Source organism: Myotis davidii, unplaced genomic scaffold (assembly GCF_000327345.1).
Source record: "Myotis davidii unplaced genomic scaffold, ASM32734v1 scaffold569, whole genome shotgun sequence".
NCBI lineage: Eukaryota > Metazoa > Chordata > Mammalia > Chiroptera > Vespertilionidae > Myotis > Myotis davidii.
The window spans coordinates 1,133,500-1,153,036 of record NW_006299876.1 but is presented as its reverse complement, the minus strand read 5'-3'; the positions used below and the strand labels follow the sequence as shown (position 1 = coordinate 1,153,036).

Here is a 19,537-nt window from a genome sequence, read left to right as displayed (position 1 = left end):
GGATTTGCTCCCATGTAGGCAGGCTAGCATCTTTTTTTTGAGGTGAGCCAGAAGGTGGCCTTATAGTTTTATTGGAAGTGTTGAATGATTTTCCTTGCAATAAATTTGTGCCTTTCGTTGGTATTTTCCGAAGTGCGACTTTTGCAGCTGATGGAAATCGGCTCACTTCTGTTCTGTAACTTCGTGTCTTGTTGATGATTTATTTGTTCAGTAGCAGAAACTATGACAAATTGTGTGAGGCGGCCTCATTTACTTTTTAGCTGCAATAGCCCTGAAGAATTTACATGCAAATGCAACTGTGAATGTTTTACATTTCATGAGCATGTGGGCACTTGTCTTTGAAAGTCAAGTGACATTTTTTCAGATAGACTGAACTTAACACTTCCCACACCTCACAGGTTATATTATTCTGAAATGCGAAATCTGACAGGCTGTGTTTTCCTGACTGCCAAGTGGGAAAGTAAGTCTCTATTTTGTGTTTTTCTTCTCTCCTTTTAGACATGCAGAGCAGCCCACACAACCAGTTCACCTTCAGACCCCTCCCGCCGCCACCGCCACCTCCTCATGCCTGCACCTGTGCCAGGAAGCCGCCCCCTACAGCGGACTCTCTTCAGAGGAGGTCCATGACTACCCGCAGCCAGCCCAGCCCAGCTGCTCCAGCTCCTCCAACCAGTACACAGGATTCGGTTCATCTGCATAACACCTGGGTTTTGAACAGCAACATACCATTGGAGACCAGGTACTTGAACTATTACTGACCCCGCTAAACTTAAGGATTAGCAGACAATGATTCTACTGAGTGCCCAAACCCATCTTACCATAAATATCCGCAAAGACACTCATTGGAAGAGAGATGCAGAGCCCTTCACAAGCACAAATGCACACATAGGAACACACATCTAGATCCAGGCCCGCCAGCAGACACAGGCCAGAGCAGATACACGTGAAAAGATGAAACCATAGATGCCTAATCGTTCCACAGGCAGACACCCATAAAAACATAGGAAACAAAGCCATTACTTAAGACTATCATTGTTTCCTCAAACTACTAAAAGGCAATCATCCCTCATTTAAAGAAATGGGAAGATCCAAACACAATTGGAGGAACAGTAATAGTGGGCATTTTATTTATTATAGGATTCTTTGAAATAGTAACTTGCCTTCCAACATTTTAAGAAGGGATTTGCTTCATGAATTGGACGTCCTTGTATAATTTTAAAAACTTGATTCTGCCTTTAGGATGAAGTTTGGTCTTTTGAGCAAAGAAGTTTGCCTCTATTTTTCTGTCACTTCATGTATTTAAGTTTCCAGAGTCACTCCTCAAATCTTTGTCATGTGATTAAAATTCTACTCCTCCACAGCTCTAGGTCCCTTAATCATAATATATTTTTAGCACAAGCTGTGATTAACTGAGAAACTGTTCATCATTTTCAGTCACTATCTTAAATAGAAAATTACAACTTTCTATTAATATGAAAAACATTACCTAATAAAACACAGTATTCTGTTATCTTATAAATTCAAGAGCTCCCCCTTGTCTTCTCTATGCCTTATTTAGATCTACCACCAAAAGTTTTTCTAAATACATTTGTATGTAAACAGTTGGTGTAATATATCACTTCATAAGCAATGTCTGGTGTCAATTCTGATCAATTTCTATCCCACTATCTGGTAATGGGAATAGAAATGGGAGGACTAATAAACCCACATTATAAGGCTGGTTATTTTTTCCCTAAGCAGCATATTAAGTTAAATGCCAGGCATGGCATCACAGAATATGTCACCACGAACAAACCGAAAACACTTTGGCCCAAATCCAGGAAACTCTGTATCATCCATCACTTACTAGATTACATAGTTTCATAAAGTGATGTTTCTGCTATCTTCCAAGAGAAAATATAGCAGTCAGCACATATGGTGAAGATAACCTAATTAGAACTGTGCTAGTGATAGGGTTTATATAGTGTTCTTTTTTATTTTTTAATTGAAGGCAGGGAGGTGAATGAAGTGAGCAAAGCAGTGACTAATGTACAGTATATCTTCAAGGAGTTTTCACTAACAGTGGTGATTACTCATTCTTCCTTTAATTCCTTTGCAGGGCTTAGTGACAGAGAGCTAAGGAAACACTGGGGCAATCTGGCTAACTAGCAATCCTGACAAGCAAACACACTCCTTTCCTCTAAGAAGCCAAATAACAGGAAATCTGGAAGGAGTATGGGGAATGGGCTCTGGCAAGTGGAGAGAGAAAACTATTCTTATTTGAAATGTACATCTAGGCATGTTTGTACAAACTACACCCACAGACCTTCTGTATCTATGCAAGGAATGTATTAATTGCTCTCAGTTTCATAAGACACAGAGAAGAACATAAGTTTTCATGTGAGACTGAGCAGAGAGTACCTTTTTAGTATATTTGAAAATATATTCTGTATCACAAAGATGAATTTTTTAAAATCCTAGAAAACCTATCAGTCTGATCAGCTGGGATTTTCCAAATATAGCCTTTAAAATGTTTTCATGTGTATTCAATCAAAGGTAACTGTGGGTGACCTGACACCTACTCGTGAGCTGTTCAACATAGCCTCTCTGAGCCTCAGCTTCCTCATCTGTAAAAACGAATAGAAAAAGGCCTGTCTCAACAGGTTGTTAGGAAGATCAAGCTAGTTTTTCAGAAAGTACTTCATACATTGTAAAGCACTATACAGTTCAAAGGAAATATTGCTACCCGTACTAAGTGGTCACCTGCCTCTCTTTAAATACTATCTTCATAATAGGGAACTGACTCATTCCTAAGGCATTCCGTGTCATCTCAAACCGCTACTGGAAAGTTATTATTGAACCAAAATCTCCCACCTCTTAACTCTGCCCGTTGCTCCCAGATCTGGCTCCAGGGTCTCACAGAATAAATAAAGTCCCTCTTACACCTGAAAGCCCTTCAATATTCCTGATTCTTCTCTTCTTTGAGCTAAATGTGTCCCCAGTTCCTTCAGCTGTTCCTCAAATTAACTGGTTTCAAATCCTCCATCCTGGTCTCTCTGCATGTCAGTCCCACATTTCAGTTTGTCCAAACTGCTGTTGAAGTGTTATGGCCAAGGCTGAACGTAGGTGTGGGTTCTTAGGAGGCTCTTTGGTTGCAAGGAGCAGAGATCACTCAGCTTGCCTGGAGTATTTGCAAGCATATTTTTAAGTATATAGTCAGTTCCTGGGAACCCAGGAAATTTTGGTAAATTCTCACTGGCAGGTAAGCCCTATTGGTCTCTGGCACTAACATGACTCAGCAATCCTCTAAATATTTGCCCCCTCTCTGTCTCTTTCTTTGTCCAATAGTGTATCATCAGCTCATTATATTTTTTATCTACCACATAGTTTCTACTTTGTCATAACATTGTCTAGTTTCCACTGCCACCACGTGACTCCACGGTACCCACTGGCATCTCTCACTCCATCACTTCAGCTGCATGTCCCATTGCTAACTATCTGATATCTTGTAGTAAAAGAAACTTATGTTCCTTTTACTATTATAGTTTCTTGGCTGAGCCTACCCTATAATAAAAGCTTACCAGGGCAAAAACAAACAGAAGTTTAATAATATGTGTACCTCCTGTATACACAGGAGACACCCAGAAAAACTGAGTAATCTCCTGAAATGGCCTAAGCCATCACCTTAAATACAATCCTATCTAATAAAGAGGGAATATGCTAATTGACCCTCATGCTGTTGCAAAGATGGCAGTGCTCACAGCCAATAAGGAAGGAATATGCTAATTGACTGCCACGCCCTCAAAGATGGCAGCGCCCACAGCCACAAGATGGTGGCGCCCAGTTCCCTCAGCCCCGCCAGGGCGGCAGGTGTGCAGCAATGTGGGACCTGCCCCCACGTGGGCCCAGCCACTCCATACGCCTGCCTCTGGAATCCCCCAGTCCCTTCAGCCCCCCAATCACTCAGGGCCGGCTCAACGCACAGGCAATCCTCGGATGGCAGCTGTGCAGCTGCCCAGGGCTGCCTGAGGCTCAGGAAACCAGGGCTGGCCAAGGCTTGCACTGCTGGCAGTGGCAGCAGCAGAGGTATGATGGGGCATCACCTTCCCCTGATCACCAGGTCACCTCCCTCCCCTGAGAGCTCCTGGTCTGTGAGAGGGGGCAGGCTGGGCTGAGGCGCCCCTCCCCCCTGGCTCCAGTGTATGAATTTTCATGCACTCTAGTCTCTAGATAATGACAAAAGAAAGATGTTGGGGGTGGGGAGCCAGTTATGGGAGATTATTAGGAAAGGCACAGTGAAAAAGAGTAAAGTTGTTATTGCTTCTCAATTATTAAGAGTCTCCAGAGAGCCCTGGCCATACTGTCTCAGTTGGTTGGAGTGTCGTCCCGTGAACCAGAAGGTGGTGGGCTTGATTCCTAGTCAGGGCACATACCCAGGTTGTGTGTTTGATTCCCAGTTGGGGCATATACAAAAGTCAACTGATTGATGTTTCTCTCTCCCACTAATGTTTCTCTCTCCCTCTCTTTCCTCCTCTCTTTCAAAAAATCAATTTTATAAAGAGTCTCTAAGGATTGACTCATCTTCCTCCTCCTGGTACAAGGAGGTAGACACCGTTACAAATAGAAATTTCCCATATACATGTAAACAACTCTTACAGAAGTTAATTTTTACTTGGCTTTCAGAGCTTCTCCTGTGTCTGCAGTTAATTAAAAATAATGTGCCCCTGCCGAGACCGGCTTGGCTCAGTGGATAGAGCGTCAGCCTGCGGACTGAAGGGTCCCGGGTTCGATTCCGGTCAAGGGCATGTACCTTGGTTGCGAGCATATCCCCAGTAGGAGATGTGCAGGAGGCAGCTGATCGATGTTTCTCTCTCATCGATGTTTCTAACTCTCTATCTCTCTCCCTTCCTCTCTGTAAAAAATCAATAAAATATATTTAAAAAAAAATAATGAGCCCCAAATAAGAAAAATGCCAGAGAAAAATAGGGGTGGCAAATTCTGCTCCCCTTCAGTTCAAAAACCTAAGAGAGGGAAATCTATGAGCCCAGTTCACCTCTTTTGTGCTAGGCTGCATTTAAGTTTCTTAGCAAGCCCTGTCAGTTATTCCCTTAGTCAGCTGAGGCTGAGCGGAGACAAAGGTTCTGTGATTAATAAAAGCACCAGCATGACCATTTTGGCCACCCCTTGAACAAAGGCTGGGAGTAGATCTGAAGTGCCTTAGATGAAACTCTTCCCAGACAATCGCCTTGATTGACTCATTTAGGAATGGCCAGCAATCAGTTGTGTCCCTTCTTCTGTTTCCATTAATGCTGTTCACTTCAATATCAGCTTTTTCTGATAGCCACATACACTACTGATACACATCAAGAATACTTTTAACTAAACTCTTAAAACTTTTTAACAAGTTTTGAGGCTAAGCCACACTTTATTTAATATATAATTATATAGTTGAAGCTATTTTAAGTTGTGTGTTTGGGATGAGGGATGAGTGCAGGTGGAAATATGTTTAGAGGCTTGATTTTACCTAATTTGATTTCAACTCGTTATCCTGTGGAGATGTAGCTTAATTCTAATTCTGCCATACAAAGTATTTGCATATTATTGCTATCATAATTGTGCCATCTGTAAGTTTGTTAGGTATGCTTTCTTCATTTTCATGTAGGTCATTAATAAAAATAGTTCATAGGACAAGATCAAGATCAGAGCTCTGTGGCATGCCACTGGAACCTTCCTGCAGGTTGACATTTTTCCATCAGGCAGCATTCTTTTACTAAACATACAACCCACATTTCTCCATCTTGTTCACAGGCATATCATGAGAGACCTTGTCAAAAGCCTTGCTGATATCCAGATATAGCATACATATGTTTTCATTGATCTGCCAATCCAATAACCATGTCAAAATGAAACAAAATTTGTCCTACATGACTTGTTCTTAGAGAATATATGCTGCCTTCTCATGGTAACTATTTTTTTCTAAGTGCTTATAAATCATCCTTTTAAATAACCTATTCTAGAATTTTACACTCATTCAACATAATGTTTCTTGGTCTAGTCCAGTGATAGCGAACCTTTTGAGCTTGGCGTGTCAGCATTTTGAAAAACCCTAACTTAACTCTGGTGCCGTGTCACATATAGAAATTTTTTGATATTTGCAACCATAGTAAAACAAAGATTTATATTTTTGTTATTTATTTTATATATTTAAATGCCATTTAACAAATAAAAATCAACCAAAAAAATGAGTTTGTGTGTCACCTCTGACACGCCTGTCTTAGGTTTGCCATCACTGGTCTAGTCTAAGGAGACCCTGAGCTTCCTGTCCCTTTAGAAAACCAAAGTCAATATTTGCTGTCTTCTTTCTTCTGACACATTTCACTATACCACAGTCTTGAAATTTTAGCTACTATGAGTAGGTAATCCAAGCCACCAGACCTCTAACCACTCTGAGATATAATTTTAATTCATTTAGAACAGTTGAGTGCCTTCTTATGAGCACATTGCCTCTCTTGGGCTTCCATTTACAGTTATTGATCATTATTTTTACCCTTGTAAGTCAATCATTATTCTTTATACAAAGAAAATGAGTCATTAAGAAAGCCTCCCTAATCTTGGTCATCCAGTAACTTTGCATGAGTTGCACATCTGTCCTAGCCTTGTTCTTCTTGCTCTAAACATCTATCCTATATAATAAAAGGGTAATATGCAAATTGACCCTAACAGCAGAATGACTGGGAATGACTGGTCACTATGACACACACTGGCCACCAGAGGGCAGACACTCAATGCAGGAGCTGCCTCCTGGTGGTCAGTGCACTCCCACAGGGGGAGCTCTGCTCTAGTATATATATAAAAGGCTAATATGCTATGTGTCTGACTGTTCGACCATTCAACTGGTAGCTGTGATGCTCACTGACCACTGTGGGTAGACGCTCAACACACAGGCATGGAAACATGGAACAAACCGATGAATCTCAGAGGGAAGAAGGGTGTGGGGAGGGTGGGAAGAGACTAACCAAAGATCTTATATGCATACTGGAGGCCTGGTGCATGGATTCGTGCACCGGTGGGGTCCTTCAGTCTGGCCTGCACCCTTTTGCAATCTAGTACCTCTCAGGGGATGTTGGACTGTCAGTTCCAGCCCAATCCCCACAACCCAAAAACTCTTAAGTCATTTTTAGCAGTTTTTTCAAGCTTCAGGCTCATCTGGGGTATGCCCCTTCTTGGTGTTATTTGCATCACAGCCTCTTGTATGTATTTATTTTTATAAATCTTTATTATTGAAAGTATTACATATGTCCCTTTTCCCCCCAGTGTTCTCTCCTCCCTCCCCTCCCTATCCTTCATCACCCACTGTCTATGTCTATGGGTTATGAATATACGCATATGAGTTCATTAGTTGACATCCTTGATTTTCATCCCTTTATTTTGGTACATGTTCTGTTTTTAAAATTTATTTTCAATTATAGTTTACATCCAATATTATTTTGTATTAATTTCAGATGAACAGCATAGTGGTTAGATAATCATATACTTTACAACCTGTTTTCCCAATATTTCCAGTATCTGCTTGGCACCATACATAGTTATTACAATATTATTGACTATATTTCTATGCTGCATTTTATATTCCCATGACTATTTTGTAACTACCAATCTGTACTTCTCAATCCCTTCACCTTTTTCACCCAACCCCCTCTCTTCAGGCAACCATCAGTCTGTTCTCTGTATATATGTGTGTGTTTCTATTTTGTTAGTTCATTATATTATTCTTTAGTTTCCACATGTAAGTGAAATCATATGCTATTTGTCTTTCTCTGACTGACTTATTTCACTTAATATAATACTCTCTAGGTCCATCCATGCTGTCAAAAATGGTAAGGTTTCATTTTTATGGCCAAGTAATATTTCATAATGTACATGTTTATACATGTTCTTTAGAAACCTAAACTGAATGGTAAGCTCCCAGTACAGGCACACAGGTCTATAGGCCAAAACCTTTCCAACTTTAAATTCTTCTCTTTTTTTTAGAGTGTCTCAGGACATGGGATTATACCTTTTAGCGAATTACTTTCCTAAAGTCTAAGATTTTTGCTTTATAATACACTTAGGGACTCTAAACTAAAATGGTTGTTTTATCTAAAGATTTCTATCACCTTCAACTCACCAGTTTCTCTTTTTTGAGTCAGTGAGAGAAATATGTCTCCTTATCATTTTCTCTACCTTCTAGGAGTTAGAGTCATCAACAAGGGAAGTTTGGGACTTATCATATATTTACCTTTAGTTAAATGATATATCTAGCAGATATCTTTGGAATTGAAATCACTCATGTTTACTACACTATTCTTAGGACACTTTGGTGATCAGTATTAGAAATGAGCACCCATTTCCCCATCTTGCCAAAAAGCTTATTGTAGATTTCCTGATCCACCATCTATTAGCTATTTGACCTTTGTCATATTACTTCACTATGCCTCATTTTTCTCATCTTTAATGCAAGGGTGCTAGTAGCACCTACCTATGAGGCTGTTATGAGGAGTAAATGAGTTAATGGTTGCAGTATACTTAGATTAGCAGGCACATAGTAAGCACTTGATAGATGCTAGAACAATAATAGCAAAAATAATACACAAGAAACTACTCCACTTTTTGTCCCTTTCTGTTTCTATCATCATCTAATTAAAGATGTTTTTACCCTTATGTTCATGATTTCCCCCAAGTAAAAACATACAGCATCATTTTACTTCCTCTCTTAGTGTTCTTTTAAATGGAATATACTCTTTCACCAATATAGTAGTCTATTTCAGCTGTTATAACCAAAATCCCTTTTACTGGGTGGTTTAAACAGGAACACTTACTTCTTACAGTTCTGGATGCTGAGAAGTCCAAAATCAAGGCACTGGCAGATTCCGTGTCTGATGAGAACCCGCTTCCTAATTCATAGACTGCTATCTTCCCCGTGTCCTCATATGGCTGAATGGATGGATTCTCCTTTATAAGGGTACTAATCCCAATAATGAAGGCTCCACCTTCATGACCTAATCACTTCCAAAAGCTCCACTCCAAATACTATCACACCGGGGTGGTTTAGTTTTCAACATATGAATGGGGGAGGTACAAATACTCAATTCATAACAACCAGCAAATTCCAATTATGAGAACCATTCCCTCTCCTAAGTTTTGATGGCACATATCTGTGAGGCTTTGTAAGATTGCTCTGTGATAAATCTCCAGAACAGCTTTTGGATTGTTACCTGTCTTCTGTCATTCATAGAAACAATGCAATGACTACCTAGTACATTCAAGGCTATGCCTGCCCTGGACCCTTCCTTACTCAGAATCAGACTTTCTGGCTCCTCCTCTAAGACTTCTCTCAGCATTCCTAATGTCCGGATTATCTGTTTTATGTTTGGGTGAGGGGAATGTCTTTCACAACTTGGAAAAAAGGGAACATTGCCAGAGATGAAATGGAGAACCTGGATGATATATTAAGCATATATGCTTAAAGAGCCTTGGACTAAGCTACTTACATGGTTGTAAACTTGGACACATTATTTAACTTCCATGGTCTTTGTTTCTCCATCTGTTGTAAAGAAAATGACAGACCCTACCTTGTGGGGTTGTTTTGAGAACTGAATAAGATAATAGATCTAAACTGTCTGCTCTGAGCTGGGCACATAGAAAATGTGCAATAAATATTTTTATTTTCAATGTAAGAGCTTGGAATTGCCCCACTGTCAAGGATAGAAATTTAGTCACTGGAGTTCAGAGAGTACATTAACTTTAATCTGCTCTAATAGTATCCAATATTCACATAGACCTTCCAGTCTGTGGATTATTGAGCATGCCCTGCACAGGGAGGCATTCAGTGAGCAGTTACTGATTATTCATCATGTACTGTTGTTACTCTGAGGAATGAGTCCTTGTACTCAGGAAACTTGGGGTCTAGTACTAGTAATAATGATTGCTAAATATATAGCATCATACCAAACACTGTTCTAAGTATTTATTTTTATTTATTTATTTGTAATCTTTATTGTTGAGAGTATTACAAATATCTCCCTATTTTTCCCCATTGCCCCCAACCCGGTTCCCACCCCACCCCAGCCCTTCACCACCCTACTGTCTGTGCCCATAGATAAGGTCTTTGATTAATCTCTTCTAAGTATTTATTAATCAACTGCTTTAATCCTTACAATAACTCCATGAAGTAGGTACTGTTGGTGTTACCATCTTCATTGACAGATGAGGAAACTGAGGTCCAGAAGGGTTAAAGAACTTTGAAAAATCCTACAAGTATGACGTAGCAGATCCAGGTCAGACTTGAACCCAGGCTGTGGGTCTAGGTCTTCACATTCAACTACTTGCTGTGTTAGGGAAAGCCAAGCAAAATAAAAAACAATACATGAGAAGTGCTGCTTTAAATTTAAGTTATTCCATGGTAGGGAGGCTTGGAGGTAGTCGACCTAATCCAGGTAAGAATAGTGGTGACAAAGGAAGTGTTGAGATAGTTGAAAGAAGGAAAATGGAAATTTCCCTGTGAAAATGGCTTAAAAGTCATTTTTAAATAAAATCATGAGGAGACATTAGGTAAAAATCGGAAGAAAGGACATTCTTGGAAGAACATATTGCACTCGAAATCATACACAATCACCAGTTATTTATTTCGGTAATATTAGACATTATTCTTCCTGTTCTTCCTCTCCCTTTTCTCCATTTTCTATTTCAACCCTTTTAATAGGTTGGCTATTCTGTGAGCAAATGTTTCATCTAATACTAATAAGGATAATCATTCTGGAAACAAAAGCCCGTAATCTATAAGGTATGAGCCAGAAATCTAAATTTCATTCTGAAATTCCTACTGTTAAATTGCCATGGTCTCTTTCCTTATCAAGGGACACATCTTTGCATATACTAGAGTTCATAAATCTTCTGTGATTTTTCTCCAGAAAATTTCTTCCTTCCTGTGTAAAAAGCCTTGATACCTAAGTTATTTTGTTTGTGCCTTCTTCATAAAAGTTTTTAAGAGTGGCTAAGTATTTGGATTGTAGAAACCAGTAGATGCAGGTTTGAGGTTCAGTTCTGCTCTTTACTAGTTTTATGTGCCTGGGCAAATTATTGAAAGTTTCTGAACCTCAGTTTTCTGATCTTAAAAATGGGTTAATAGCCCTGGCCATTGTGGCTCTGTTGGTTGAATATTATCCTGTATACCAAAGGGTCATGAGTTTGATTCTCAGTAGGGCACATATCCAGGTTACAGGTTCCATCCCTGGTTGGGGTGCATGCAGGAGGCAACCACTCGATGTTTCTCTCTTCAAATACTAACCCATAAAAGTAATTTCCCCAAATGGTGGTTATATTTCTTTATTATATAGTACTACTAAAATCTAACATTTATAATTATAAGTAGTCCCCACACTCAGGATATTTGCATTGTAAAAATAGATTTAGAGACATAATGTTTTCCTTTAATAATGACTAGAGACAAAAAAGTTCAGAATATACATATTCAGTGCTTAGATTCAACAATATCTCATGCTTTAATCCTTTAATAGCACTGGGGTTAGCAAAATCTATCTTTAGCCATAGATTTAAAGATTCTTTTTAAGACAGGAAAAGACTTTGTAGAACTAATCTATGACCTATAAATCCTGTTTACTCCAGATGAACAGGAATCAACCAAGCTTTTCAGCCTACACCAAATGATGGATGTGGTATATGTTAAATTTACATAAAGGAGAGTTCTGTAGTCTTAAAAATATATTTTACATATTGAGAGTAAAAATCTATAATAATAAAAGCAAAATATGCTAATTAGACCAGACGTCCTTCTGGACGACCTTCCAGACAAACTTCTGGACAAAGCCTGGGCTGCCTGGGTCCTAGGTGCCTGCTGGCGACCGGAGGGAAGCCCGGGTTCTGGGTGCCAGAGGGAAGCCAGTGCCAGCAGCCGGGGGAAGGAAGGCCTACTCTTGCATGAATTTCACACATTGGGCCTCTAGTATATCTATAATAGTCTATTGTGCTTAGGCCATGAAGGACAGTATTTTGGAGATTATTATGATAGAGTCCCTGGTCACTTTGGTTGTGCTAAGATTTTAAAAAATGCTTTTGAATTGACTATTCTCAGTTTCATCCTATTTAATAAGAGGGAATATACTAATTGACCCTCATGTCATCACAAAGATGGTGGCGCCCACAGCCAATAAGGAGATAATATGCTAACTGAATACCCTGCCCTCAAAGATGGCAGCGCCCACAGCCACAAGATAGTGGTGCCTGCCTCTGGAGTTCCCCAGTCCTCTCAACCCCCCAGCCACCCAGTGCCAGCCCAAAGCACAGGCAAGCCTCAGATGGCGGCTGCCCAGCTGCCCAGGGCGAGCCCGAGGTGCAGGCAAGCCTCAGATGGTGGATGCCCCGCTGCCCAGGGCTGCCTGAGGCTCAGGTAACCAGGGCTGGCCAAGGCTTGCACTGCTGGCAGTGGCAACAGCAGAGGTGTGATGGGACATCGCCTTCCCCTGATCACTGGGTCGGCTCCCACCCCTGAGGGCTCCTGGACTATGAGAGGGTGCAGGCCGGGCTGAGGGCCCCCCCCTTCCAGTGTATGAATTTTCATGCACCAGGCCTCTAGTTTCAAAATAAAAACCATAGGCAAATATAATGTTTCATTTTATAAGGATAGGAAATTTCACCATAAGTAAGATAAATTCTGGTTTTAATCTGGAGAAGATTTATTTAGCAATCCAAATGTAAATCTAGACAGATGTTTCACAGAATTTTTGAAAATGAGATGATTGATAAAATGAGAATAGCAAACAAAAATTAAATTTTAGGGGAATCTCTATAGCAACCTTTTTGCCCTTCCTCATCATATATTCTTCCCTCTCCTAGGTTGAATATTTATAACCAGAAATATGTGATTTTGATCAAGAGAGAAACTAATTCTTAACAACTTAATTGAATACAAAGTTACTTATCTAGTTACTCATAATAAATATTTTCATTGCCATGTCATATTAATTAATAGACATGTATCTATTATATTTTACTAAAAATATGACATATATTTGAAGTAGCAAACAAGTATTTCCTGTCAATTATTCTCTTTACTTTTCTACAGAGGTGTGTGTGTGTGTGTGTGTGTGTGTGTGTGTGTGTGTGTGTGTAAGACATTCTATTAAACATCTCCCTTTGGGAAAATCCAACTGGTTCTTTATTAATTTCACAACACAAAAATGTTTGTAACTTTATAAGCATAAGATATTATCAGGTTATGTTTTGAGGTCTTTAAAATATCTCTGCAAGAATCATGAAATTACAGTACTGAGTATTCCATTTAAGAAATAGGAATGCTCAAAAAGAATTGTCCCCTTTGGCGAACAGATAAGCAAATCAACAGTAACATCTGCTTCTCTGTTCTGTTACTTTTTTTGGTGTGATATCTAAGGTTATAAGAATGTGAGTAATATTTTAAATGAAAAATGGTTTATTATAAAGGCTATGATGAATTCTTGCATAGGTAAGTTCTAACAAATTTTGACAAATCTGTATTGAGTGCCTACTATGCACTAGCCACTATTCTAGTTGCTAAGAGTATAGTGCTAGAAAAAGACTATAAGGCGAACCATGGGAACACATCTTAGGAGTCCATAAAGGAGAAAAAGCTAGCATAGTGATTGAGGAGTAATCACAGAGGAGAACAAGAAAGGAGAAAATTTCAAGGAGATAGTAGTCATGATTTTCAAGTGTCTCAGAAGGGTCAAATAGAGTGTGGATGAGAAGAGACCACTGATTCTGTCTACTACAGACTTCTTGAATTATAAGCAACCAATTTTAGTACAGTGATGAGACCGTAGCTAGTCTGCAGTGGGTTTGAAGAATTGTTAAGAGATGAGAAAATGGAAACAGAAGGTTTCAGAGACTACTCTTTTGAAATGGAATATTAGATTGAGAGGAAGCTCAATCTGGGTAATCTTTCATATAAATTGGAGGAGAGGAAATAAAAGGGGGAACTACATTAAGTGAGGAGGTACACAGTAGTCACAAAGATGGCAAATATGGTTGACAGAAATAAACTGACACCCAGTTAGAGATTGTTTCCTTAATGTAAAGAATAAGGAAATTTGCCCGGCCGGTGTGGCTCAGTGGTTGAGCATCAAACTATGAACTAGAAGGTCATGGTTCAATTCCCTGTCAGGGTGCATGCCCAGGTTGTGGACTCGATTGCCAGTGTGGGGCATGCAGGAGGCAGCTGATCAATGATTCTCTCTCATCATTGATGTTTCTATCTCTTTCTCCATTCCTCTCTGAAATCAATAAAAATATATTTAAAAACAATAAGGAAACTTGCCCTGGCCAGTTCGGCTCAGTTGGTTGGAGTGTTGTCCTATGCACTGAACGGTCACCAGTTTAATTCCTGGTCTAAGTGCATGCTCAGGTTGCAGGTTTGATTCTGGTCAGGGTGCATACAGGAGGCAACCAATCAATGTTTCTCTCTCACCTTGATGTTTCTCTTTCTCTCCCTGTCCCTTTCTGTCTCTCTCTCAAAATCTATAAAAACACATTTAAAAAAGAAAGAAGGAAAACAGCATGATTCCACACAGCAATGCATGCTTTTCTAGGTTTCCAAGTCTCACAAAGGCATACAGCTGATCATGACACTGCCTTCCAGGAATAATAAATCTTTTAGGTGCCAGAAGTTTGCCTTTGCAAATCTTATATCAGAGGAGGTATTTTTAAAGTTGAATCTCAATATAAGCCAGATTCCTAAGAGCAAGTAGGTATCATTGGCCAGCCCAAGATTAAATTTAGACTTCCTGTCTCCATCTGGCATACACAAAACACTAGGCACTGCCCTTTTACTAATGAAGATATTTTTCTAGTGACATGTACGCACAGGGCTTTCATTGACAATATAAACTATAAATGCTAACTTATGACTATTTCCAGTTTAACTATCAAAATATTAAGTACATCATAAAACCACAGACATCATTGATTCTTTTCTTTTGTGGCACTATATTGGCCTCCTAAGTAAATTGATTTTCTTCTTGATAAAATTATTCACAATCTGCTATTTCTCCCACCTTTCAACTAAAATAATTGTTTTGTTTTATCTATGACAGTCTAATCTTTCAAATTTTGTGATTTACTATCCTGAATAGTATCGTTAACTTAGATAAATTTATGGCAACATGGTTGGTTGCTTTTTAGTAGATACACTTGTAGCTAAACACTTTTTCTCATGTGTCATATTCAAAATACTCAGATTTTAGATAATATATTGTATGTATGTACATGTATGTGTGCACATGTAGGTATATGTACATATGTAAGTGTGTGTGTATAATTTTTGATTGTCCAAAGTCCCTTTTTCATTATCTTATTTTAAACTAAAAAGAAAAAACCTTAGAGGTAGACATAATAGAAATCATGCCCATTATAAATATAAAGAAACCGGAAATTTTAATAATGTGTCCACACAACACTTAGAACAAGAGTTAGAGCTGAAATGCATGTCTTTATGCAACCAACCCAATATTCTTTCCACTATAACAACTTGTCTCTGAAATATAAAGAACCATATAAAGAACCACAAGTTTTCCCTTTCTGTCTTTTGGTGAATATTTATAGTTCAGTTAAATTTCCCTGCCTAGAGACATAATCTAGATTTTATTCTATTTATATTAAAATCTTGATGCGCCTAAATGCCCAGAAAATTGGGGGTTCTGGTTAATTGGATTTGGTGGTTAGCTTAAGGTTAAATAGAACTTTTTAAAAATTGCCATTCTTGTTGAAAATCATTCTTAAATATGAATCTACTTTCCATTTTAATCCAAATGATCATAATTTAATATTTTATAATTGAAAATCTTACTGAATGCTGGGGTTTTCATTTTGAACATGATTTTTTATTGTACAGCAATCTAGGTATAAAGGATATTGTAGAGTGGACAAAATGTCTAGTGGTCCCAGGATATCCTTTGCAAATTTTGGATAGCCTCTTGTAAGTAGTTGACAAAGCACTGGATTTAGAGTTAGAAATCAAGTTCAAGTCTAGTTCTGCCACTTAATAGCTGTGTGACCTTGAAAATGTCTCTTTCTTCCTATCAACCTCATTTTTCTCCAGCCAGATGAGGGAATAGAGGTAAATGATATTGAAGGTCCTTTTTGGCTTTACTATGGCTGTTATTCTCTGGGTTGACTTCTTTTCATTTACCCTATGACTGAAAGTATACTGCTCAGTGTGGTTGAAGTGGCCCAGTTGGTTGGAGCATTGTCCTGTGCACTGAAAACTTGCTGGTTCAATTCCCTATCAGGGGACATATCCGGTTGTATCCTAGAATGAGGGTTTAAAAAATGTATCCTGCTCAATTGAGCTTTCCAGTTAGTTGTATTCTAATTAATTGCAAGATAACTAATTCTAGGTGAGGTCCCCAAACAAGTCAGATGAATTTAAGTTGAGCAGTTGTGATTTTTCAGAATTCCAAATAGCCAAGGGGAAATGAGGAAGACACTAGGGGGGTAATATATATAATATATTCTGTCAGGGGTTAGTGATCATGGAAGGCAACTATAGGTAAATAGGCAGTCTTAGGCCAGTATAAGACTAAACTATGATATACTCGATACGTGCTCAGTAACAGTTTGTTAAATAAATGAATTTAAGAACAACACCCTTCATAGAAACAGGACTAAAGATACAACTTAGTTACAAATCTACCTTGCTTTGGGTCATATAGTGAAGCTACAGAAGTTTTGATATTATCTTTCATATTGTCTGTCTCTTACTAATTATGAAATAAATGTAACTTCATTTTGTTTCTTATTCAAGGATAAAAATACAATAGAAATTGGGTTTACATTCCAACCAGCCATTTCTATACTATACCCTGTGAATCCAATATGTGTGTGTTTTTTTCTGAGTATTGACAATGATGCAGAAAGAAAATAATTTCAGGCTTAATATTATTTTTGCCAAATATAAATGTAATTTTAAGAGGTCAAAGAAGTGCATGAATTCTTTCAGGTTTACCTTCCCTTGTTTATCTCCCTGTGCTGTCCCTGAATAATTAAAGTGAACCAATGGATTTTTCTTTGAGATCTGGAATCCACACAACAGGGGACCTGAGAGAGAATATTTCTGTGGAAGGAAGTCCTGGTTTTCACAAATTCTCCTGTGCTTAAGTGAGATTATAGTTATTGAGCTTCAGAGCACAGCACAAAGCTGAATTTGACTGTTTCTTAGGTGGCATAACCTGAGGGAGTTAATGTTTCATTTGCTGTGATCAGTATATATTCTGCATGTTCTAATCAGTATGTCAGGTTTTAGATTTATGTCTCATGACAGGTTCATGAGGGAGACAATTTCAAAAGCAATTTTAAAAATTGAAAGTAGAAAATGTTTTCTATTCTCCATCTCCTATGATGATTTCCTTGTTTAGTCAGAAAGGGCAAACTTTTGAGGCAATTATGAGTGAGTTGTGTATGTTCTTTGGCCCTAGGATTTAAGGTGTTTGTTTGGATAATAGACCAATCTCAAGTGCAAAAGGCCTCAAGGAAGGAACAGCTGTGAGCTTGGAGAGGAAGATGAGAACTTAAGTGCCTGACAAAACAATCTTTTTCTAGAAGTCTTTCAAGTTGGACCTGGAGAGTATTATGCTAAGTGAAATAAGAGAGCCAAAGACAAGTACCATATGATTTCATTAATATGTGGAATCTATTGAACAAAATGAACTAACAAAGTGGAAACACTTATGAATACAAAGAATAGACTGACAGCTGTCAGAGGGGAAAGAATAGGGGGCTGAGTGAGAAGGATGAAGAGATTAAACAAAGAAAAAAAGGAATACTCATGAACACAGACAATAGTATAGTGATTACCCAGAGGGAAAGGAGGGAGAGAAGAAGGTAAAGGGAGGATACATAGTAATGAAAGGAGACTTGACTTGGTGTGGTCAACACACATACAACACAGTGTACAGATTAGATATTGTAGAATTGTATACCTTAAACCTGTATAATTTTATTAACCAATGCCACCCCAATAAATTAAATAAACCATAAAAATTATAAAAATAAATAACAAAAATAAAGAGGAAGATTCCCTACCATAGGGATATTAGCTACTTCAAAACTGCATGTTCTGGATATAGAAGATGGCGGCTGGCAGGACAGTAGTGAGGGGGAAAGTGTGAGAGAATGAGGGAGCAGAAGGGGAGTGTGTGGACATGTGCGGTGTGTGTGTGTGTGTGTGTGTGTGTGTACAGTTAGATACTAAATGACATTCAGGGGATCTAAGATGGGACTCTCTTAGACAGGGAGCCCCCGCTACCACTGCAAGCACTCCCAGGAGGATGGCACTGGCACAGAAACCAAGTCATCTTCAAGGGAAGAAATTCTGTGCCTAGGAGCCCAGCCTCACCATGACCCAGACTGGCTTCAGATGCAAACCAGGACCCTACAGCCACCCTGGACAAAGACCTGCTACCATAACTGCACACCCACAGACACTGAGACTCCAGCCATCCCGGCCATAAGCACCTGTGAGTCCTGGAGCACATTCCTCTCCCACTGACCTGCCACAGCAGCAGAAGGCCCACACGTCCCGGGTTCTCCCATGATTCTCAGCGTATGCAGGACTCACACCAACATGTTGTGACTGAGCATCTTGCAACTGAGCTCTCCTGTGATTCTTGGGGTGCATGATGATCCTGACAATCCTGCCACAGTGGCTCAGGCCCCAACAACTCGGCTCCTGGAACTTTCCATGATAGCATAAATGGGGAGACAAAAAAATAACCCCAAAGAAAAGAAAAGAAGGAATAGCCCCAAAATGAACTAAATGAAATAGCAGCATGCAATATGTCAGAAAAAGAATTGAGAATATGGGTCATACAGTTCCTAAACCTGATGGTTTAGAAAATCAACAACTTATGTAAGAATCAAGTGAAAATGAAAAATGATCTCTATACAAATAAAAGGGTAATATGCTAATTAGACTGGGAGACCTTCCGGACAAAGCCATGGTGGTGTGGCCGAAGCAGACGCAGAGCCTAGGTGGCGTCACGCCCTCGTGCAACACCCTCGCACAATGTCGCCACAAGATGACTGCACCTACAGTGGAGTCGGGGCCTGGTGGCCACTCTGCGTGGTGAGGCCTGAGAGTCCTGTGGTTCTGCATGGTGCAGAGGAGGCCGGTCCCGGCGTCTCCACCACCTGGAGGAAGGTCCCAGTGGAGGAGGCGGGTCACAGTGGAGGGGGGCAGTTGTGGGCAATCAGGCTGGCGGTGGTGGGGGAGCAGTTTGGGGTGAGCAGGCCAGCGGGGGGGCAGTTAGTGGTGATCAAGCCTGTAAGGGAGGACAGGTGGGGGTGAAAAAGCCAGCAGGCAGAGTGGTTAGGGGCGATCAGGCAGGCAGGCAGGTGAGCAGTTAGGAGCCAGCGATCCCAGATTGCGAGAGAAATGTTCAACTGCCGGTTTAGGCCTGACCCCTGTGGGCTTAAACTGGCAGTTGTACATCCCCCAATGTGTCCCAGATTTAGAGGGTGGGCTGGGTTG

General features: G+C 39.6%; 1 protein-coding gene across 1 annotated transcript in view; it reads left to right on the top strand.

Annotated features, from left to right (window-relative positions):
- The first annotated feature begins 500 nt into the window (after positions 1–500).
- The window catches only part of TENM1 (teneurin transmembrane protein 1), a 409,966-nt gene continuing 390,929 nt past the window's right edge, over positions 501–19,537 (top strand). The window contains exon 1 of the mRNA XM_006776037.2: positions 501–739. Coding sequence (XP_006776100.1) covers positions 501–739 — 239 coding nt within the window. The remainder of the gene's footprint in view (positions 740–19,537) is intronic.